The sequence below is a fragment of the Malaya genurostris genome, chromosome 3 (assembly GCF_030247185.1).
Source record: "Malaya genurostris strain Urasoe2022 chromosome 3, Malgen_1.1, whole genome shotgun sequence".
NCBI lineage: Eukaryota > Metazoa > Arthropoda > Insecta > Diptera > Culicidae > Malaya > Malaya genurostris.
Window position 1 is genome coordinate 65,389,219 of NC_080572.1, and position 25,657 is coordinate 65,414,875.

Consider the following 25,657-nt stretch of genomic DNA (forward strand, 5'->3'; position numbering starts at 1 on the left):
ATTGGACGAGAAGAATGCAGCACGCTCAGCGATGTTGCGTCAAGCCACCCGTCAGAACGTGGAATCGTATCGACAGAGACGAAAGCAGCAAACTCGCCTTTTCCGGGACAAAAAGCGCCGCCTGGAAGAGTCGGAGAGAGAGGAGATGGAGATGCTGTATCGTTCTCAGGATACACGGGCGTTCTACAGGAAGCTGAATGACTCTCGCAACGGCTTCATGCCGCGAGCCGAGATGTGTAGAGACAAGGAAGGTGGCATCCTGACGGACGAACGTGAGGTGATCGAAAGGTGGAGGCAGCACTACGATGAACATCTGAATAGTGCACAGGCGGACAATCAGGCGTTGGAGGAGGAAGATTATGTCAGTGTTGCAGCCGACGGAGATGTACCAGTGCCCACTATGAACGAGGTCAAGGAGGCTATCCAACAGCTCAAGAACAACAAAGCAGCTGGTAAGGATGGTCTAGGAGCAGAACTCTTCAAAAGGGGACCGGAGAAACTGACGGAATGCATGCAGCGAATAATCGAAGAGATCTGGGACAGAGAACAGCTACCGGAGGAGTGGAAGGAAGGGGTCATCACCCCGATATACAAGAAAGGTGACAAATTGGACTGTGCAAACTACAGGGCAATCACAGTGTCAAATGCCGCCTACAAAGTGTTATCCCAGATCCTGTTCCGGCGCCTATCACCACTGGTAAATGGATTTGTCGGGAGTTATCAGGCCGGGTTCATCAACGGCAGATCAACAAACGACCAAATCTTCACTATACGGCAAATCCTCCAAAAATGCCGTGAATACCGGGTCCCGACGCATCATCTGTTCATCGACTTCAAAGCCGCATACGACACGGTAGACCGTGTAGAGCTATGGAAAATTATGGACGAGAACGGCTTCCCTGGGAAGCTGACAAGACTGATTAAGGCTACGATGGATGGTGTACAGTGTTGTGTCAAGATTGCGGGCGGTCTCTCGGAACCGTTCGAATCACGTAGGGGATTAAGGCAAGGTGATGGGTTGTCCTGCCTGCTGTTCAACATCGCACTTGAAGGAGTTATGCGAAGAGCGCGGTTCAACATGCGGGGCACGATTTTCACGAGGTCCGGACAATTCGTGTGCTTCGCTGATGACGTGGATATAATCGGTAGAAACAAGGAGACGGTAGCAGATCTGTATACCCGACTAAAGCGCGAAGCGGCACGAGTAGGACTGAAGATAAATGTGTCTAAGACAAAGTACATGCTGGCTGGCGGAACTGAACGCGATAGGCAACGTCTGGGCAGCAGTATTACGATCGACGGCGACGAGTTCGAGGTGGTTGACGAGTTCATCTATCTTGGCTCATTGGTGACTGCGAACAACGACACCAGCCGGGAGATCAGGAGGCGCATTATATCCGGAAGTCGTGCCTACTATGGACTCCACAAAACATTGAGATCCAGGAAACTTCACCCCCGCACGAAGTGCACCATGTACAAATCACTGATAAGACCGGTGGTTCTCTACGGGCACGAAACGTGGACAATGCTCGAGGAGGACCTGCAAGCACTCGAAGTCTTCGAAAGGAGGGTGCTGAGAACGATCTTCGGTGGTGTGCAGGAGAATGGAGTGTGGAGGAGAAGAATGAACCACGAACTAGCGCAACTCTACGGTGAGCCAAGTATCCGGAAAGTAGCCCAGGCTGGAAGGGTACGGTGGGCGGGGCATGTCGTGAGAATGCCGGACAACAGCCCCACCAAGTTGGTGTTCACCTCTAATCCGGCAGGTACAAGACAAAGAGGAGCGCAGCGTTCACGGTGGCTGGACCAAGTGGAGCGAAACCTGGATAGTATCGGGCGCCGACGTGGTTGGAGGCAAGCAGCCATGGATCGAGTTACATGGAGAAGAATTGTTGAACAGATAAAATCTTAAAAGATGTAATATCAGAAATATATATATAACTGCAAGAAATAGATCTTCGTGCGAACAACGAAGCAGCGTCGGCTTCGTTCGCACCCGAATATACGGACAAGTCCGAATATCAGAGCGATTATTGAACAAAGGTGAAGCAAAGCGAACGATGATCATTGGCGTTCGTTGCATTCTTGATATTCGAGCAACATTGTTGAGAATAATATTCTGTTGTTGTAGTCTAATATAATCAGTATTTCTAATGAAATTTGAATATCCAACACTTGTGGATTATTTACAGCGAAATCAAAGTGCGTCCATACTTTCTGGGACAGTCTTTAATAGACGTTAGAAAACGTAACGTGATGAACTTACTATTGCGCTTTTATTTAAGCTATAGCTAATTATTTATTTGAATGTATAGCTACCAAAGTGGGTCGGTGTCAACGTATTGTTTGCAAAATTATTGCTGCGCTTTCTGAACACGGAATTGTAACGGAATGAAACGTAAATTTCAATAAACAGAACTAAAGTTTTGACACAGCCTGATTTTTCTTGAAGTATAGGAAAGAATTCCTCGCGTAGACACAACGTTTGCTTTCAAAAAATCAAGAAACAATCTTGAATGTACACAAAATAAACAAATCTGAAAATAACAGCAAACATTGCTGTTATTTGCAGTCATTGGATGCTTCTCATTAAGGAGCAGGTAAACATCAAATGTTTTCGATGCTTTTCAAAAGCATGTAATTTTACGAAACGTTCCCGTTATGTGCATCTTAGATGATATAATTCTACAAGTTTTTTTTGATCTGTGAAACTTATAGATTCAAAGGAAAAGTGTTACGGTTTCATACGGAATCCCTGCGTCTTCTCAGTCCAACATAGGCAATCGTTGGACATGGCATAATTTTCAATTGATTCAACATACATCCAGATCAGTAGGGTCATAACAGGGTTATATGAAAATTGTATCTTTTTTTGGTACTTTGGTACTCATACACAAAAATTTAATTTTAAAGGTGACCTAATTGTACTGGAATGTACATAATTCATAAAGACCTAATTTGTCAAATGACGCAAAAGCCCATTTATTTTGACTTAACGTTGAATTAGAATGAATTTTACTGGTTCCGGCTTTCATTTGCATTCGGCTAACAAGTGCGACTGTGAGTTTATATGCACCAGTAACCTGCCGAGCAGATGTGTGCTTCTGCGGCTCAATCGATTAACGGACGTAGTTTGTGATCCAGTGATTTTCGGTTTATGCCGCCACAGTCGCTATAAGTGTTTTTTTTTTCATTTCAACGAATTTCGTGTCATGAAATTTTCCAATCACACAAAAGATTTTATCATATCTTGTTCAATTCCTGTGATTACGAGTGACACCACTCTGATAGAATTTGGTTACCTACATTTTTTAAAACTTCCAAGGCCGTTACAACTGAAGCGAGTATTCAGATGCTAATTATTATTAAAACCTAAACAAACGTAACCAACGACAGCAGTTAGGCAGTCAAACTAACTGTTTGCCGATTGGTTCAATGTTTCGTTCAATCACGAGTTCCTCGATGTTTACTGCATATATAAATGTCGCTGTTGTGTCGCTGTTCTGTTCATCGCATCATTCCGACAGTGACCGTGATAACCAACTGGTGGTAACTTAACTGTGCATCTGAAGGAAATTTGTTAAGTCATGATAATCAAAGGATTTGCTGTGTTAATTTTTCTGGGCGTGGTCTGCACCGCTCCAATCAGTATTGAAAGTGAGGAAATAACAGACCTCTCAGAAATTGCTGCGACGTCTACAAAACGGTCATCATCCACGACAGTGCCCTCGAAAGCTCTCGGAGCTGCTGCGGACAGTTCGTCCAAATCGTCTGCAACGGTTACGCCCAAAAAAGAAGTCAAAAGAGCCGTCGCCGTTGATGCAGATGAGGACTATTTCGCAAATGTGGTTTTCGATGAAAGTGATCCTGATATAGCTCACAGCAAAAGAATGACTAGAGCTACTTCAAACAACGCCACCAGTGTTCGCACAGCAAACAATGACGGTCATGAACTAACAATACAACATGTATTATATTAACCGATGTGTTTTTCTGTCGTAACGAAAGGATCGCAGCCGAGCTGTCATGGTATTTGGCTGGTTCGAGTAGTACCATCCATTTTTTGTCCGGAACATGGATCGATTTCCGTAGGAAGCGTTTGCTTTATCTGAACTTCATCCACAAAATTTGTAGTGAAGAATACTACGTTCACTGGAGCCTTCAGGGGACAGCTAGTCACTTATTAAATGACCAAAAATATCGTTTTATAATTACTTAGAAAATAATTTTGTGTACTAACATAGTTTTTGTTTTGCTGAACAGAATAAACAAGATATTAAATATAAAGAAAATGATACTTTGAAATGAATAAATGTTCCAGTGTTTTATGTAAACTAAGAACGAATCTAGTCAAGTAGCTCCCTTAACTTTTTTCAAAGAGGCTTTAATCTTATGGTCACTAGCCACTCCGGATTACAATGATTTCCTGACCTTATATGCGGGGTTGAAAACGGAACCCTCTGTTTAATCGGAGTAAAAACGTGATGCTTAAGTCTCACATGTAGGGTTCTTTCCCGATCAGATGGTCGAAACAAGTTTATAACAAATTGGGATATTTATTTCACATAACAAAACTGGTTTTATATTTGGCTGGTTAGCTGTTAAAACAACAAAAATTATATCTAAAATTGGCTTAGATGACAACTAAATTGTAGCAAAACTTAATATGTTAATATCAATATTATATCCAAATTTGTTATGAATCCTGTAGGTTTTTCAACTATTATTACCAATTTTATGGTGCGTTAGATTTCACCGTGCAATTCTAAAAATAGATTTTTATGTGCCATACAATTGCATACCTTTAGGCGATTTTGCTTGAAATAAAAAAAAAGCATCCGTCAATCGGAACCAAATTTCAACTGGGAAGATTGCGATTGCCAACACACACTTCGAATACACGAGACTGTGAAAGTTACTTATGAGTGGATGGAAATATCACCAATACATGATAAGCGGTGTTTAATAATAAAGCTGAATGTTTTCCATCGTCGCACACTTCTTGCGTCGCTGCTTTTTAATCAGTGAGTGATCATGTAAGCGGGTTTTTGCGTGGGGTATGTAAACCTGAAATGTTTAAATGGTTATACGTTACAAATTTAAAATTTGTTTTGTCTTTTTTAAACTGTGTATTCCTGTAAATAATGGCATACGTGATAAAGCATGATCGCAGATTGCCTAAAATAACTACTTTGTCTAAATTGAGTGCTGAATATTTCTTACAAGCTATTCCTGGAACTTAGAATTCATTCTTATTTTTGTTCTTCTTTGTACTCGTAGCAGTGAAAGTAATTATACAGTCCTTTACGATAATGGTGACATTTACTCTACTAAATGTAAAAGTGGCAGTTCAAAACTGGAGGAGGATCTTTTAGCGACGAAAGAGATTAAATGAAATGTAATTGCCATTGTTTCTTACAGGGTAGATTACATGACACTGATACCACTAATAACTTGTTCGTGCATATTTTATCAATTCGCTAAATTTTCTAAATACAATTGTTGTGCGTGTTATATAGATGTCAAACGGGATGTACATAGGTTTGATGTTTGCCTATGTATAAAAATATATTTTATATGGCTTAGTGAAAATTTTATATGGCTTTAAATCAGTTGAAACAAACGGAAATTATTTTGAATACAATACACATTAGATTCATATGGGATTAGTTTGATTATTTTAGGGGTTAACCTTATTTTGTGCTAGGGCACATAACCAATTTCACTATCTTTACGTTTCGTCTTAGACTCGTCAGTGCAGAGCAGTTCAAATTGAACTGCTTACTGCGAACTTAAACAGTTCAATTTGAACCGCTAAGCAGACGTAAAGTTATTGCTATTTGCAACACACTTGTAATAAGCACCGAAGTGCTAAGTCTTTCCTGACGTGCCGAACGAAAACAAGTTTCGACTAATACTGGCCGATTCAGATGGTCATTTAGGGGTTAACCTTATTTTGTGCTAGGGCACATAACCAATTTCACTATCTTTACGTTTCGTCTTAGACTCGTCAGTGCAGAGCAGTTGATTATTTTGTTTTAGATTAGCACTACCTTTCTTATACAAAAAAGCACGAAAACCAACAACATTCGATACATAAATCGAGTGAATGAGACAAGAATGGCACATAATTTTTACGTAGTTAACTAAATCGACATATACGAAATTCATACACCATGATAAGCAGCTACTGGATGTTATACGGTTTCGATTTCCGGTTACGGAATAACGGATTTGTGAAATCTGTGAGAATAGCCACCAACCAAAAGTTTGCAAGTTTCCAGTTTATTTTCAAATTCGAGGCTTGTGATGAGTGATGACTACAAAATTTTCCTACAGTGACGAACGTGTAATTTGCAATATTGGTCTTATTGTTTTCGATTACACCCAAACCTCCGTCTAATAGCGTTAACTTTTTTTACGAAGCAAATTCCAAATAACGTAAACTTTTTTTACGAACCTACTTCGTGAAAAGAGGTTTTTGCATACAAGGAAAAGGATTTCCGGCAGGTCGTCAAATGGTGAGATAACTAAGTCCTTACAAGTCCCTATCTCATGCCTCCCCGAGCGTCTATGATGACATTTGGTCAATAGAACGGCGTCGACTGGGTGCTATCGCCTTCTGTGTTAGTAGCAGAATGAGAGGGTGCGAAATGGCCTGTAGGTTGAAGCCCATCCTAAAGTGCAATGTTTATCATAGTATATTGTAACATATAATTCTGTCGTTTATTACATCATATATTATTAGTATTATTTTTATTATGAGAAGAGCGTAACTTACACTGCGACATTAACTGTTATATTATATCATAGCATATTGTTTCATATATTATCGTCTTACACTATTTTATGTTATTATGGTATTATACTGCATTGCATCATAGCATATTATATTATATAATTATATTATATTTTATTATGTTATATTATATTGTATTCTACTATATTATGTTATATTGTATTGCAATATGTTGTATTATATTATATTATAGGGTTTATTATGAGTAGTACTACGTACCTCTGCGCAAAATATAAATTTGTTTTCCTTATAACTTATCATTTTTAAAGTAATCTTTTAACTAACTATCAAGGTCGTCACAAGGTGAGCTTGGTCCTCACTGGTTCCTGTTTCATGCCTACACGTGTGTCTGTGGTGACAATTGGTCGATGGAATGCGTTGATGGCAGAATGAGAGGATGAGAAATGACATATAAATTCAAGTAATATAATATCATAGCATATCGCAACATATCATTTTATTCATTCTATTATTTATTATATAATTCATTGTACTATATTAGATTCGTTTTTTATTATTATTTTCATTATTATATTTACTGTTATTATTATTAATTTGTCATCAATAATAATAACATATATTATTTTTATAGATGTGGATATTATTATTGTTATTAGAAGAGAAATATTCTACTTCTTGCAGTATTGCGAAGATAGAAGAGCATAACTGACACTCTACACTAAATGTTATTTTATATATTGTTTTATGATATATTATATTATATTGTATGACATTGTATTATATTATATTAAATTAAAATATATTATATTATATTATGTTATATTGTATTATTTTGTAATCTATTACATCATTTAATGTTATATTAATTTCATTACACTATGTTTCATTGTATTTATCAAATATAAAACATTTTGCACGGGGGCGTAAAGGGGATGGGAGCATCAGGGCATCGGACGAACTGATGACTGGACGAGGGATTGTGGATAGCCAGCCCAAGTCACTTGAAGGAAAACTTGTTTCCTTCTGAAGGTTTGAAATGAGTCTGACGCGCCCTTCTCAAACAAACCATCAGGCGGGTTCAAGCATGTATAGCGAAATGCTTCATCCATGCACTGGCTATTATGGTTGGAAGAGCATCTTTTATTCCCGCAGAATACGAGTAAGTAACTCTACTTACATATCCGCCCAACCTTTTTTGTTCGCTTTTCGGTAACAGCTATAGTAAGAAAGTGAATGGATGAGTCATATCGGGGCTACTGTAAGTCTACTCGCATCCACTGGCAAGTCCTTGAACTGATGGTGGCTTCACTTCACATCACATCACATCACAAGGAAAAGGATTTACGGCTCATTTATATTCCAAACTACTACAATATAAGTATTTTTGGAAAGAGTTTGACGAGTAGATGTCTGAAAATGATGTAAGGAGTGGTTCTGAAATCCTAGATAACGACTTCCGGTTCATTGATATTTCATGAAACCCCTTACAATATGGCTGTTTTTGGAACAGATTTGATGAGAACATGTCCTCAAATGGGGTTTAAAAAGGTTCTGAAATCTACGATGGCCTCTTTGATATTCATTGAAAACCCTTACAGTATGGGTATTCTCGGAACGCATTGGATATGTAGATGTCGAGAAAGGATGTTTAAAATGGTTCTAAATTCCAAGATGGTGACTTCCGGTTTATTGATATCTTTTAAAAACCGTAACAATTTTGATATTTTCATATCGGGTGTTATGGTTAGATGTCGGAAAATTTCGATGAAGTGGTAAGAATTAGTTAAACAACCTGACATAGGCAAAAAGTTGACATCTTCTCATCAATCCTGTTCCAAAAACATCCATATTGTAAGGGATTTTATGACATTTCAGTGAATCGGAAGTCGCCATCTTGAATTTTGAAGCTATTTAGAACATCCTTTTCCTGCAAATACTGATGATTTTCGTTCCAAAATTATTCATTATATTATGCATACCCAATAATACATTTACAAAAGAAAAACTTTTTTTTACGTTGAAAATTCCTAGTAACGTGAATTTTTTATTCGCCATTATTCGATTTACTAACCCCCGATTATAACGTAAATGGTGGTTTGGGTGTAATAGGTCATTTTATGTTGATGACCAAATAAATTTGCTTCGTTCTAACCGATCCCGGGTTTCGAAAATTGTAAAAATACTACTAATTGCACTATAATAATGCTATAAAATGACAAAACGAACGACACATATAAACTCATTACTAAAATATGTTGTTTTTATATTAAAGCTAGATGAACATTTTTTAAGCGAGTGCGCTTGTTGAATGTAAGAATTATTCACGATTATTATTTAATTCTATAATTCATACTTAAATCCTAGGAACCAATGGCGGAGTGTTGTTCTTCTCGAAATTTATATAATTTTGCTCAGTTGGCATAAGAGTAGAGTAACTAATTGTATTCCAAATATCTGACCTATATTGGAACAAAACTATTTTCAAGAAAATGTTTGTGGAATCAGCTGTTTCAGAATATAACTTCAGTATTCACCAATTAGCGTCAATATTTTGAATAATTTTGTCGTATTAAAAAAAAGCGATATGTTTGTTTGCTCAAGGTACGTTTTATCCCATCTTTCCATATTAGATGTCAAGAAGATAAACAATAATAAATATTTGACTTTAATAGTATACGTTGAAAGTAATTGTAACAGAGTGTGTTATAATATTGATATTGTGCGTTATTATAAACCGACAAATATACTGTATAGATAACTGAACGTATCACATTTTGATAAAAATAACAACTTTTAAAATAATTTTGTTATTATTTTGTTATGTGCATTTGATCGGGTTAGCTTCGTTTGTAGGTTCACGGCATATCGAAAATATTTTTTCAAAATGAAAGTGTCTCAAATCTTCTAACCTCGGTACCAGCTCAATTGTAAACAGGTTGTTGGTTATATTCAGTTCTGTTCCGTTTTTGCTTTTACTATAAAAAAAATGAGGGTGGGTAATATCAGAGACATAACTGGATGTCGTGAATACGAAAACAACTGACATGTTCCTTAACACTTCCGAATATCAATTAGTTGATCAATTGTATGAATTATGCAGGCATTCCCTTTTTCCACATTTTTCGCAAAAACAAAGAGGGTTTCACTTGATCTAGATTACTGTGAATTTCACACAGCGAAAAGTGCAAAAATCAAATCAAACAGTTCTAGATTCGAACTAAACTGAGGATATTTCCCTTCGATTTGCAAGCAATAAATCCTAATAGTTCCTCAGAAAACTTTTAGAGCCATTAGAACGGCTGATTTTGTGTGATGCTCTCCACCGTTCAGAGGTGGGTACGGTGGGTAGCACTACCCACCCGAAAATTCCAAAGCTGGGTAATTACCCACCTAAAATTTCGAACAAAAAACAATGGAAATATTAGCATTATTCATAATCAGAGTATTTTTATTGTAATTCGGAATAATAAATAAAATCAAAATTATATAATGCTAGTTCTCAAGGTAGAGCAAGGATGTGAAGATATACCTCAGAAAGGTGAGACGTGACAAGGGTCTTTTGAGCAGGCAGAAATCTTTTAGTCACTTAACTTTTCCGTTCCAGGAGCCGAGCTTAAGCATCTCATCAATGCGAATCACTCGGGTCTCTGAGATACCGGAAAATACCGATAAAGGTCTTTTACTCTTTACATTCCGAACCGTCAAAAGAAGAATACAGTAGCAAGTAGAAAGTAACAGCTTTTGGTAGCTTTGCCGGAATAGTAAATAGTAGAAGACCTTTATCGGAATTTTCCGGGAGATGTTTAAGGTCGACTCCTCTTGTAAAAAGTGAATGTTAAGTTACTAAAAGATTTCTGCATGATGAAATGAATTTTGTCACATCTCACCTTCTATATCTTTACATGAAGAAAATCACTCAAAATCTTTTGACGTAGGACAACGTTTTTTTTTAATCAATAATACTGCACACTGCTTAAGCTTTCAGATGCCAAGGATATTTTCTAATCGTAATTACCGACTGACTTAAAACTTGAATAGTATCATTAGGAAACGTCGTATCGGGGTCGCGGATTCTCGAAAATTCAACTTTCAGGTGGCGATCAGCGGTGGCCGGTGAATTGAATATAGCATGAGAGTCTTCCAGATGGCGTTGGTAAATATCTATGTTGGCCGCATCATTCAGTCCGTGTGGGTCCGCGGGAAAAGTCATCAGGCTACGAAGACTCGGCGGGTGGCCCGCAGCCTGGTCATCGACTGGAGCGGTCTTCCGTTGTCGGTGATGGTGATGTTACGGAAGAGAATGAAAGAGAAGTAAATATTGTGGAAAACGAGGTTAAAAGGGGGTGTGGAACAACATGTCTAAATACGACAGAGATCTAATCATCGAGATGGTGAAGAGACGGGGAAAAGGAGAATGAAAAAGTTAGTGACAAAAAAAGATCTTGTTAGTTCCAATAAAGATGGTGGGCAGGGACGAAGATCGAGAGAATCGGGCGGATGATAACGTTTTTGTTTTCTATACCGGTGTGCGAATTCAAAATACTGAGAACCGTACAAACAGTGCTCAGGTTTTGAACATCTACAGGGTCCGGCACTCGAAGTGTAACCAATTAAAGAGGCCATAAATTCAGTTTGGAAAATTACTTTTACTTAATTCATAGTACAAAATGTGTAAATATAATACAAAATTCAGAATCAATTCACTTTTGCTCGATATGACCACCTTTTACCTTGACTTGATGACTTGAGAGAGCGAAGGAGTTGCTTCGTTTGGCCGAATGTGACTTGCAGGTATTTTGGCCCACTCGCGGACAATAACTTTTTTCAGCGCCTCGAGACTGGTGTATCTTTTAGTTCGGCCTTTGCTCTCCAAAATGGCTCAAAGAGAATAATCCATTGGATTCGCATCTGGTGAATTCGAGAGCCACTGTGTGGACGTGATGAAGTTCGGAACGTTGTTTTTCAGCCATTCTTGGTTCACTCGAGCTTTGTGAGACGGTGCCGAGTCCTGCTGAAACGTCCATGGTCTGCCACCGAAATGTTTGTCTGCCCACGGCTTCAAAGCAACCTCCAGAATACTTTCCCGATAATATGTCGCATTTACCTTGACGCCAGGCTCGATGAAAACGATTGGTGAGCGCCCATCTGCGGTTACAGCGGCCCAAACCATTATCTGTTGCGGGTGCTGCCTCCTGGTGGCCAATCGATGACTCAAATTCTCGTATGAACGGTCGGTCAAGTAAACCCTATCGTTTTGAGAGTTTACGAATTGCTCAATTGGAAAAATTTTCTCGTCAGAAAATACAATGTTCGGAAATTGACCGCTTTCGGCCAAACGAAGCAACTCCTTCGCTCTCTCAAGTCTAACTTGTTGCTGCTTCGGTGTGAGATCATGCGCCTTTTGGATCTTGTAAGGCTTGACCTTCAGATCATTTTTCAGTATGCGGCGGATGCTACGGTCGGATATTTTCAGTTCTTTTGCCATTTGATTGGCACTTCGTCGAGGATTTCGTTCAAGTCGCTTCTTCACTTTTTGAACCATCTCACGTGACGTTGCAGTCTTTTGATGACCACCAGTATTATTGTAACGAGTTATGGTGCGATAAACAAAAACTTTATTCACTTTAAGGTGTTTGAGCTCACGAACAATCGCTGGTTGTGATTTTCCACCTAAATATAAAGCAATCACACTATTACGTTTTAAATCCATCACTGATTTTTTTTCTCGCGTTCACTTTTGGCAAAATGCTTTCTTGCGCTTGTAAACAATACAACTCCGAACTGTCATTTAGCAAATTTCTAGAGAGCTGATGCCCGTGCGTCAGCCGCGCGAGCGGTCTGAAGTTGGTTACACTTCGAGTGCCGGACCCTGTATATCTCAATCATTTTTAATTATTTTCCATATCATTACAAAAACTGCATTAAAAATATTTCTACACTTCGATTGGAGTTGATGAATCTATATCTATAAAATCATATTTCAGATAATTGGTGATCGAAACTTCAGTTAGTAACGAAAATCTTGGTCATGGTTTCTTCTAACAAATACATACAAGTTCACGGTTTCCATTAAATTTCTGCGTTTCAATGAGTGTGTTCGCTTTTAAGAAAATCACTCATACAAACCAAGATTCTGTATCGAATAAAGTTGAACTCTGTGTGGTTCAGAAAAGAAGTAAAGGTTGCTAACACGTCGTTCAAACAGTCCAGGAACTAACCAGAAAAACATAATTTCGTGTGCAGGCATATTTTTTATTCATCAACATTATCATCTTCAAATGACAAACAATCGTTCTAGCAATTTTCATAGTTTTTCAATACCATCCTTACAGAATGATTTGTCACTGGTCTAAACATCGGCTTCCTTTGCGGCGATGACAGTCTTATTCGAGCCAAATATTTTACCCCGACGTGTCTGTTTTCTGATCCGCAAAGGATAAGCAATCGCTGGGGGCTAGGTAATTGTGAACAAGGTGGATGAGGAAACATATCGCAGCCCAATTCGTTTAATTTTTTCATTGTTTTCATTGACTTATGGCACGGTGCATTGTCTTGGTTAACGGTGAATCACTTTTGATGGTACTTTCCTGTTCAAGATAGTCGACGTTAATTATACCTCGAACATCTAAAAAAAACTGATGTCATGATTGTTTCAGCTACCTGTTACGTTTACAGATGGCTTTCCTAGTCTAAATGCTGGTATGACTCCGGATAACAATGTGGATCCACCATGTTTCGTCCATTGTTTCATACCAACGCATTCCATTTTATTGCGGCAAGCTTTGATGATGAGCGGCCGTGTTCGAGATCCGTTTGGTGACGATTTTTTAATGCTCAGATTTTCGTACAAGATCGTAAAAGAACTTCATGTGCTAACGATCTCAGCATATCTAATCTCACGAACTTGGATTTTGCGTTCATACATCACGATTATCAAAACTTGCTTAATTTTTCAAGGTTGACTGCTTCATTTAGCCACGTTCAAAATCAAATTACTACAAACCTTCATTTTTAATGGATCCTAGTGGGGAGAACACTTCTCAAGTTATAGCTGGGCTTGCGCGTTTTTTCCCTTTAAAATGCAATGTTTTAGCAACACACGGAATTCGTTATTTCCATTTTTCATAAATGAATTAGTAACGTCACTTATATGTCGATAGATTCAGTGTTCGTAGCTATTGATGTTGAATGTTCTTTGAAGGTTGGTACTTTGAATTGAAGAGAAATATTGGCAGTGAGTTTGAAACTAGGTTAAACCTTAGATGCGAAATTTTATTTTAAAACTTAGTAATGAAAATTCTTCAAATTTCTAATTTACGCGTTTCATGAAAAGTTTTATAGAATCAATATTTTATTTGAAAAAACGACTAAAGTACAGAGTGATAAATATAGGGATAAATATCATTTCCATTAGAATAGAGAAATACTTCAAAATAGTGCGTTCTCCGCAGTATGAAAAATTACCCACCTGGGTTTAACATGTTTCACCGGCCCTGCCACCGTTGTCCCCTTTTCGTTGTTTTTTTCACCAATGCAAACGACTAGCAGCTGTGACGTAATCGCTCTTGTCAGAAGCGAAACTAGCTTTGCAAACGACACACAATACATCTGCTCGCAGTGGCGATAGAATCCAAACTGATCCAATTTTTGTTGAGAGGCTTGTTTTTACCTGATTTCGTTTGTAGTTTTTTCACTAATGGGCGGTCCTAACGGCTATAAAAATAGCAGCATATAAAATTTTAATTTCGATTATTTCATTTCAGATTTGCATTTCATTGAAAGAAACTATCAGGATGCTGTACGGGATTCATTCCTGCCTTTCAGAAGGACCAAATTGTGGAACTCACTACGATATTAAGTACTGTTTGGAACATTTTTCTCGAACGATTTGTTGTACAGCAGCAGATATTTTGTTCTCTTCCTCAGAACGCGTTCTGATTAGCTGGTGTTGACATGGATAAAATGAGCCAGGTTTTTCAATAGTGTACTATTGAAATACTTCATTACTGTTGCTACACACGTTTAAGTTGAAAAATTTCGATTCTATTGCTAGTTAGATTATATAAACTCTTTCACAGATCACTGAGCTATGAGCTTTGAAAATACGAGCAAGGCAAACGCGCCTTATGGATTATCCCCTTTGATACTCGTTTATACCAAACATATCAGAAAAGTTTAATTTTGAATTATTTGAGATTATGTCACACAACTGAAAATTTTATCATAAAATTGTGATCATATTTCCGATGGCAAGTAGAAAAATTATGTTGATATTCACGATCAAAAACTTATCACTCTCGCAGAGGCGCCCCATAGTAAAGTAAGTCGTATTCACGACAAAAAGTAGTAATTCTCTGGTATCTAAATTTGATATGAACTGATAGGTAAATGTGATATGCACAGTACATTACATTTTATCTATGAAACACGTAACTTTTACTGGATTATGCAGTAAACAGCTTTCAAATGCCAGTCCATTGAAACCTACGTGAAAAGTAGGGTGGAAAATATTTACATAACTTTTCACGTAACTATAACATGATTATTATTTTGAGTGCAGAAATTAAATGTCGCATGCTCACTTCAAATAGGTATTTTTTCGCAGGGATTCAGTAAAAAATGTACGTGTGTATAGCCCTTCTACCTGTGGAACATGCTTTACAATCAGTATACCAATTTTAAAATGAGCACTAGAACTATAAACAAAACTGGCACAACTTACTTCAGTTTTAATTCTATTACGCATTTCATCGATATACCGAGATTGTTCTGATTTATTGCATAAATTTAGGATTTTTGAAATGCCGTCATGCTTTCAGTAACGATCTGTTCTACAGTGTTGTACTCCTTAATTTATACCGATAGCACGACAAAAGCATACCCTCACCCTCTGCTGGATGTATAAACGTAGGTGTTCACTTTTTCTGTGGCTCTATGCAACCGAAGCATAAAGTGTAAATGGAATTTCGTTTGCTATCAATTAGCGTTTACGATTAGTTCCAGGAAGTGAATGGCCATTGAAATATGTATATTTTATAGATATACAGGGTGATTTTTTAAGAGCTTGAGAACTTTTTTAAACAATAAAACGCATAAAATTTGCAAAATCTCATCGGTTCTTTATTTTAAACGTTAGATTGTTACATGACATTTACTTTTTGAAGATAATTTCATTTAAATGTTGACCGCGGCTGCGTCTTAGGTGGTCCATTCGGAAAGTCCAATTTTGGGCAACTTTTTCGAGCATTTCGGCCGGAATAGCCCGAATTTCTTCGGAAATGTTGTCTTCCAAAGCTGGAATAGTTACTGGCTTATTTCTGTAGACTTTAGACTTGACGTAGCCCCACAAAAAATAATCTAAAGGCGTCAAATCGCATGATCTTGGTGGCCAACTTACCGGTCCATTTCTTGAGGTGAATTGTTCTCCGAAGTTTTCCCTCAAAATGGCCATAGAATCGCGAGCTGTGTGGCATGTAGCGCCATCTTGTTGAAACCACATGTCAACCAAGTTCAGTTCTTCCATTTTTGGCAACAAAAAGTTTGTTAGCATCGAACGATAGCGATCGCCATTCACTGTAACGTTGCGTCCAACAGCATCTTTGAAAAAATACGGTCCAATGATTCCACCAGCGTACAAACCACACCAAACAGTGCATTTTTCGGGATGCATGGGCAGTTCTTGAACGGCTTCTGGTTGCTCTTCACTCCAAATGCGGCAATTTTGCTTATTTACGTAGCCATTCAACCAGAAATGAGCCTCATCGCTGAACAAAATTTGTCGATAAAAAAGCGGATTTTCTGCCAACTTTTCTAGGGCCCATTCACTGATTTGCAAGCGTTGCTCGTTAGTAAGTCTATTCATGATGAAATGTCAGAGCATACTGAGCAAATAATAATGCATGAAAATCCTAACCTCAAAAAAATCACCTTTTAGTTCTGTGCATCGTTTTTGCACCTGCGTTTTCTAACCGATCGCAAGACAACATTTGAAAAAGTCTCTGATGGCAGACGTGTAATTTCCCGATCGAACGTATCTGGGAATGCACAATTTGGCTAGTTGACAACTAAAAGGAGCAGAGGAAAATTTGCATTACAATTATAATTCGGTAAAGTATCATCAAGCGTATGTGTAGTTGAATGCAAATTTCAGAACGGTTTTCGGTTATCTGAAATTTTGTTAAAACTACACAAATTGCATTAGCACACAAGTGGTCGGAAAGCTGATCTCCCTTCTTGGCGTTGATGACACGTTATTATCAAAAAACCCTCGAATGTGCTAATTATAGCGTCACATCCGTGGAATTGGTTTGCTTGTACTAGCATGCAGTCGAACATGTTCAGTCGAGGTGAATCATTTCAACTGAAAACTCACAGTTAGATTGCTGTTGAAAATTCCCTACATACATTACAGAAACTTTTTTGCAGTATCTCACTAGTGATTGTGATATTAGCTAATAAACAAACCAAACATGAAAGTCCTGCTGCTTCAGATTCTGTTCGTATATGCGTTCATGGTGTCCTCGACTTCAGCCGATATTGGAGATTTTTTCAATAACTTGATCAGTGCATTCAAACCTGAAACAGCGCAAACTAACGGAGTGTCGTCGAATGGAACCATTCAACAGAATTCCACGAAGCATGCATCAGTTCGGGATTCAAATCAGACGGAAGTATCCAGCACTCCGAGTACGATTCCAGTTACTGCGCAGAAGAATATTCAATTCGTAAATCTCACTGAGACTGGTACTACTAAATCGGAGATCATTTCCACCACAACCGAACCGTGGTCGGAAGTCACATCCGAAACCGAAGAAACAGCAACGGAACTGACAACAACCGAAGAAGTGACGACAAACGCCGATACTACTATCGAGAGTGGATCGTCGAGTACCACGACGACGGCAACGACAACCACCGTCGGGATAAACACAACGACGGTAGTCTATAGACTGTTCCATCCGAACACGACGACTACCACGCAGTCAACCACGGCCACGACAGTTGAAGTGACCAACTCGACCGAGAATACCAACCATACGGATGTTACAATCTCCGTAACCGAACCAATCGATGTCACTAGCAATGCGTCAGGAATTATTCAATCTTCCGCAACGAAAAGGGATGCATCCTTGACGCTCGGAGACAATTCATCTTCGGTGACACAGCCTGCTGTTACATATCAGTTAGCAAATGGGGTGTCCTGCAGTGTAAGTGTTCCGGCCGGAACCATTAAGCTGATCATTTCATGCAGTCAAAGTGCATCCAATGACAGCACTCCACTAGTGGCCAACACCACGGAACCGACAACGCTTAGCTCTTCCGTCGTACACAAGGACTTCAAGCGGTCTGCGTCGATTGAGAAATCTGTGGGTAGTAACGAAATAAGTGCCGAATTTGATAACGGATCGGTTTTCTTGGATAGCAGTGAGAGCATCGCTGTGGACGATGGTGTTCCGGTGTTCTGGTCTAGTGTGGAGACTTTCGAGAGTAGTTCCTTCGAAAATAGCGATAGCGAGCCTGTCGCGGTATCAATTAAGGCACCGTAAGAATGTACTAATCAGTTGAGTGTAACGGGAGACATTAGTTTGTACTTAAATCAATGTAATAATACGAATTATGTTATATTGTTGATGTTATACAAAATATTAAATAATCACGCACAGTGTGTTAATGGATGCGTCACCGTTCTAATTCAATCAGAGAGAGAGTGTTGATTTCCTCCTTATTATTATTGACTGGGAATTTAATCAAATCAATCAAAACTTTCGACCAGTTCTAAGCACGAAACAAATTCTGGTATGTGCAATTCGAAACCGAAAACTGTTTCAGTTGAAGATGATGATGGTCCCACCTCATACCCCTACAAAGGTGTAAGCAGAACGAGTTATCTAAATGATTAATCTAGCAGCTATAGATTCTTCTTCAAAAGAACGACTGACCACAAAATAACATTCAAATATTTCGGATTTACTATCCAGGGTTAATGAAGAAAATTTCCAACCCGGAAAGATCCTTGATCACATCAGGAATCGAACCCGATATCCTTGCCAGTATCAGACAGTAATTCACCTGGCCCTTCCCGCCGGACCAGTTCATCGCTACACACATCAGCTACGATGGAGTAACGAGACTGCGGATGAGCAGAGCCAGGCCCAATTCCATCAACAACTGTCGATCCCAATTAGTTTACCGAATCTATTCCTTAGATTATTAATCAAACCTTGCGATCAAGGTCAAGAGCAAACTTAACACACCGAATGCTAAGGCTCTTCGGCCAGTCCTGTTCGCTTCCCAAATAGACACTACCTGCTTTGCGCGCGAGGCTCAAACGTTTGTAGACTGCTCATTATTTTGTCGGGAATACGACTTACTTTACTATGGGGTGCCTTTTCAAAATGTACCCTCTGAGAGAGTGATAAGTTTTTGATCGTAAATATCTCTTGTTGTATCTAACGAATCAACATAATTTTTGCTACATGCCATCGGAAATATGATCACAATTTTATGATAAAATATTCAGTTGTGTAATATAATCTCAAATAATTTAAAATTAAACTTTTCTGAAATGTTTGGTATAAACGAGTATCAAAGAGGATAATTCATAAGGCGCGTTTGCCTTTCTCGTATTTTTAAAGCTCATAGCTCAGTGATCTGTGAAAGGATTTATATAATCTAACTACCAATAGAATCGAAATTTTTCAACTTGAACGTGTATAGCAACAGCATTGAAGTATTTCAATAGTACTTCATTGAAAAACCTGTCTCATTTGACCCATGTTAACACCATCCAAACAGAACGCGTTCTGAGGAAGAGAACAAAATATCTGCTGTTGTACAACAAATCGTTCGAGAAAAATGTTCCAAACAGTGCATAATAACGTAGTGAGTTCCACAATTTGGCCCTTCTGAAAGGCAGGAATGAATCCCGTACAGCATCCTGATAGTTTCTTTCAATAAATTATGCGAGTCCGAAATGAAATAATCGACATTAAAATTCTGTATGCGGCTATTTTTATAGCCGTTAGGACCGCCCATTAGTGAAAAAGTTACATACGAAATTACGTAAAAAGAAAACTCTTCACAAAATTTGGATCAGTTTGGATTATATCGCTATTGCGAGCAAATGTATTGTGTGTCGTTTGCAAAGCTAGTTTCGCTTCCGACAAGAGCGATTACGTCACAGCTGCTAGTCGTTTGCATTGGTGAAAAACAACGAAAAGGGGACAACGGTGGAGAGCATCACACAAAATCAGCCGTTCTTATGGTTCTTAAAGTTTTCTAAAGAGCTATTAGGATTTCTTCTTCGCAAATCGAATGTAAATATCCTCAGTTTAGTGCAAATCTAGAACAGTTTGATTAGATTTGTGCACTTTTCACTATGTGAAATTCACAGTAATCGAGATCAAGTGAAGCCTTCTTTGTTTTTGCGAAAGAATGTGAAAAAAGGGAATGTTTGCATAATTCATACAATTGATCAACTAATTGATATTCGGAAGTGTTGAGGAACATGTCAGTTGTTTTCGTATTCACGACATCCAGTTATGTCTCTGACATTACCCACCCGCCTTTTTAACTCTCGAACAAACTAAAAATCCATCATCATCATACCGAACACAGTAACTTAATACGTCTCCAATAAAATATATGAACAAAAAGAAATCACAATCTTCGTAATACGTAAAAAAAAAATAAAAAATCTAAAAAATTTGAACTAACTAACTAAATATTTGCTTACAAAGCGGACTTTTGTCGTGAATACGACTTATTTACTATGGGGTGCCTTTTCAAAATTTACCCTCTGAGAGAGTGATAAGTTTTTGATCGTGAATATCTCTTGTTGTATCTAACGAATCAACATAATTTTTGCTGCATGCCATCGGAAGGGGATAATCCATAAGGCGCGTTTGCCTTGATCGTAATTTTAAAGCTCATAGCTCAGTGATCTGTGGAAGGATTTATATAATCTAACTACCAATAGAATCGAAATTTTTCAACTTAAACGTGTATAGCAACAGCAATGAAGTATTTCAATGGTACACTATTGAAAAACCTGTCTCATTTGACACATGTCAACACCAGCCAATCAGAACGCGTTCTGAGAAAGAGAACAAAATATCTGCTGCTGTATAACAAATCGTTCGAGAAAAATGTTCCGAAAAGCGGTGAATATCGTAGTGAGTACCTCAATTTGGTCCTTCTGAATGCTAGAAACGAATGATAGTTTCTTTCAATAAATTATGCAAATCCGAAATGAAACAATCGACATTAAAATTCTGTATGCGACTATTTTTTATAGCCGTTAGGACCGCCCATTAGTGAAAAAGCTACAAACGGAATCACGTAAAAAGAAAGCTCTTAACAAAACTTGGATCAGTTTGGATTCTATTATATTTCTGAGATATTTGTGAAGGGAAAATTCTAAACCTACTTGTATTGTGTAATGGGGAAGAGGAACTTATATACTAACTTACTAACTAATACAGAGAGCGAATCGATTCAATTGAAGATTGCATCGATTTTTGTCGGAATTTGCTTATAATATTATGTGACATTACATCTAATGGTTCTATATTTGTGAGTCTGTGTAACTCATTTGTACTAAACCAGGGAGGACGCTTCAAAATCATTTTCAGAATTTAATTCTGAATCCTTTGAAGCATTTCCTTCCTGGCGGAACAACAACTTGACCAAATTGGTACTGCATAAAGCATGGCTGGTCTGAAAATTTGTTTATAAATTAACAATTTGTTTTTTAGACTGAGCTTAGAATTTCTGTTTATAAGAGGATATAAACATTTAATATATTTATTACACTTTGCCTGGATTCCTTCAATGTGATCCTTGAAAGTGAGTTTTTTGTCATACGTTAAACCTAAGTATTTAGCTTGATCAGACCATGTTAATTCCAAGCCATTCAATTTGAGAATGTGATTATTGTTTGGTTTAAGAAAAGAAGCTTTTGGCTTATGAGGAAAGATAATTAATTGCGTTTTTGCTGCATTTGGTTTAATTTTCCATTTTGACACATAATCACTGAAAATATTTAAACTTCTTTGTAGGCGACTGCAGATCACTCTTAGATTTGTACCTGTGGCTAACAGACTTGTGTCGTCAAAGAATAGCGATTTCTGACAACCAACGTGTAATTTGGAAGATCAGAAGTGAAAATATTATACAAGATTGGAACAACGCTCGAACCCTGTGGAACACCTGCTCGTACAGGTTGCAATTCAGATTTACAATTCTGATAGATAAACTAAAGAGTACGATCAGTTATATAATTTTGAATCATTGTGATCAAATAAATAGGAAACTGAATATCAGACATTTTTGCTATTAAACCTTTGTGCCAAACACTGTCGAATGCTTTTTCTATGTCAAGAGGAGCATCTCCAGTAGATTACCCAGTAGATTTATTTGCTTTTAACACGTTCGTTACTCTTACAAGTTGATGAGTAATAAAAATAATAACGATTCCATCATTACCAGAAGCTTTCATGTTTTTAAGTTTGTTAATGATTGACCTAATTTCATCAAGATTCGTCTCAGTAATGTCGTTAAGAACCTTAGAAAGTTTCCAGAAAGGTTTAGATTATGGTTCAATTTGTTCAACTTCTTTAGCGAAATTTTTATTTCGCAAAAGAGTAAATCTATGTTTAATTTCTTTTTGTTTTTCATAGTAGGATCACGAGAACGTTGATATTGTCGTCGACGAACATTCTTCAACCGAATGAGCAGTTGAAGATTGTCATCGATGATAGGAGAATTTAATTTAGTTTGAGCTTTGGGAACTGAAAGATTTCTAGCTTCGATAATGTAATGATTCAAATTATCTATTGCTGTGCCGATGTCTGCAGAATTATCTAAAATAATCCATATGATTTTCAATGTGATATCTGCGCTATGATAGTTGAATATAGAACTAATTGGATTAACTATAGCTTCATTGGAAAGTCTGAATGTTACAGGAAGATGATCTGAGTCAAAGTCAGCATGTGTAATCGGTTCACTACAAATGTAACTTTGATCTGTTAGAACCAGATCAATTGTAGACGGGTTTTTCACGGAAGAGAAACAAGTCGGATTACTGGGATGAAAAACTGTAAAGTAACCAGCAAAGGGTTGATTATGAAGTATTTTATCTTGTGTGTATTTGCAAATCACCTTTAAAAAAAATTTAATCGTTCACAGTGGTGTACCGAGGAAATTATACGCCCGGGGCAAAAAAAGACAGGCCGCCCCCATCGTTTGTTTTGTGAGCAAAAAGAAAGCTGAACTATCCATCTCGGGAATCATGGGATGACTTGGACGAGCAAAAAAACCAAGGTCCCAGAAATTGGGAAGCTGTTGACGTTAAGGGGCGGGTAGGGTCTAACACTTTTGAAAAATCATTTATTTTTTTATATTTTCTTATAGTTGAACATTTCAAGAATATTCAGTAAAATTTTCAAGCCTATCGGAATAAAACTCAGCAAGTTATGGGCCTTTATCTTTGCTTATCTCATACTGTGAAGAAGTAAGAGCTCGGCGCACAGGCCCAAGATTTCTGCTTCGATTGACCCAAAAACTTGACAAAACATTCTTAAAATGTTTCATTATAACAAGTTTTGAAAGAAAAAATATGATTTTTGGAAAATGTTAGACCCTACGGGCTCCCTTGAATAATAAATTGTTTCCATTGAATTTATGAGCAAAAAACTTTAAACACATTCTTCTCGAAAGCAGGTTTTGAAAGTCCGTGTCCATCGTCATTCAAAAACTACTGCGCCATTTTTTTCAAATTTTGCAGACACTTTCTACATACAAATAACTAAACCCCAACGTTTTCCTTTTTCTTGTTTGTTACTTTGGGAAGGTTTTACATCTACAAATCGGTGGATTTTTAATGTTGAACACATTTTTGTTTTCTATATAGGGGTGCAAACTAGAAACTCAAGAAAAATACACGTAGAAATGTGGTCAGGTTTTGAACAATTATAGCTCAGTCAATTTTGTATCAATTATTAATATCATGTCACCATTTGATTGGAAATATTTCTACGTATTGATTTGAATGTTCATAGCCATGTATTTTTAATTGTGTATCATTGAAATGTTGATTAACAGCTAGCAGTGTCCTATTTTGCCTGCAAAAAATCTTCGGCATACCGGATTTCCCTGTCATAGTCGACGGTTTTGAAGGAGTAAGCGATATATCAAAGGGATCTTGGGGTCTGGAAAAACTTCTACTCCAACTATGCTGCTACCCCCCCCCTCATCTCGTGATGTACAGGGAAACGCAGGGAGCTACGTAATTTTCGTAATGTAACCCAAAAAAGTTGCTTCGAAATAGTATTTGGCAACCTTATTACTAGTTCAGATTAATAACGAAGTAGTGACCCACGCGGGTGATCTTTTGTGTTAAACTAAAATTCCAAGGTAGAAGTTGATGGCCAATGCTCAGCTTCACGGTTCAATTGAGTTCCGCTAAAATATTGTGAGAGTTCAATATAGTTCAATATAGTTCTTACCATCGAATGTTCGAGTGCTTACAATTAACGTTGTATACGAATGTTTACTGAATGATTTGGGAAGTGCGCATTTTTACCTTGTTATCATGGTCCACTTTAAAACGATAACACGCAATTTCAATATTGGCTCCGAACATTATAACATCGTTATGTCTGTCAACGCCTGGTTTAAATTTTCAGTACAAAAACAGATCAGTTCAAAAAGTACCCTCGCAAGTCGCACTCCTCACTCGAACCTTCTACTGCTGTGAAAAATGAAGCGTTCATTTTATGCTATCTCTTTGATGTTTCTCCTAACGGGGCTCCTTTCGGTCGTTGCCAGCACGACCAGTAACGAGGGAATAATTGCAAATGGAGCTAAACGTTCTCCGGGAATCGTCCCATCGTCTGACATCGGTGCAGTTCAGCATCCCAGCCTGATTGGAGCGCCACGGTCTTTGGCGGATGCAGAATCCACTGCCAGCAGCACGTTGCAGCCTAATGAAGTTGTGCCTCGCGCCAGAAGACAGATTGTGTACGAGCAATATTACACCACCGAGGACAGTGATTTAGTAGGAAAAGATCGTCTTCAGGTTGCAACCAGTTAAGGGTGCTAATCTTCCAATCAGTAAGTTGACATCATCTGTAGACGGCGCTAACTGGTGTCAAACAAAAACCAAGCCGATCGGATGTCGTTGTTTCAATGACCTTGGAATAGGTGATGGTATTGACAATGTATAACCAATTTTATTTGGAATTGTTCAAATAAGTATTAAAAACTTTTCAAATAAATAAAAGCACAATAGAAAGCAAAATCAACTTTATTTCACTACTATGCTATTCCCACATCTTTGGAAAATGATGAAAGAATAACCGCATCGGATTCAATCCCCGCAACGATGCCACAATTTTGCATACATTCCTGTGTGGAAACGATTCTGTTATGACAGAAAAAAGAGATATTTGGTTGAAATGTTTCAAAGTTGTACTTCAAATACTTTCTCTGGTATAGATTTTTCAATTAACTCGCGTTTAGTTACAGCTTTGAAACGCAGGAACTTTGAAGCGCATTTTTACGAAACCATCCGCATCTGTTTTGATTCTGTTTTTATTAACAAGTTACATGTGGTACTTGGGATACTTCTTACGAATGGCGAAAAAGCTCAAAAACTTGCTCAGCAGTTCGAGAGTGTACACAATTTTAATTTGAACGTTGTGAGTCAACTCAAGTGTTATTACAAGATGATATTATTGAGACAATGAAATTAAGTCAATCATTAGGAAACCTTAAAACATGAAGGCTCCTGGTAATGATGGAATTTTTAATGTTCTTATTAAAAATCTTCCGGATGTTGCCTTGAGACTCTTGGTTAAAATTTTCATTAGCTCACTTCCCAAAAAGATGGAA

General features: G+C 37.8%; 1 protein-coding gene across 1 annotated transcript; it reads left to right on the forward strand.

Annotated features, from left to right (window-relative positions):
• The first annotated feature begins 31 nt into the window (after window positions 1-31).
• Window positions 32-24,857, forward strand: LOC131433820 (uncharacterized). The gene is made up of 3 exons (XM_058600425.1): window positions 32-272; window positions 17,291-18,302; window positions 24,593-24,857. Exons 1-3 carry the CDS (start codon window positions 32-34, stop codon window positions 24,855-24,857), a joined length of 1,518 nt encoding a protein of 505 aa, XP_058456408.1.
• Window positions 24,858-25,657: the final 800 nt, after the last annotated feature.

Excerpts from the sequence above, each read along its gene's own strand:
- LOC131433820 (XM_058600425.1), top strand. The coding sequence starts at position 32 with ATGTTGCGTCAAGCCACCCGTCAGAACGTGGAATCGTATCGACAGAGA. Across the intron at positions 273-17,290 it reads TGGCATCCTGACGGACGAAC|CCGATATTGGAGATTTTTTC; the intron begins GTGAGGTGATCG and ends CCTCGACTTCAG. Across the intron at positions 18,303-24,592 it reads GCGGTATCAATTAAGGCACC|CACGACCAGTAACGAGGGAA; the intron begins GTAAGAATGTAC and ends GGTCGTTGCCAG.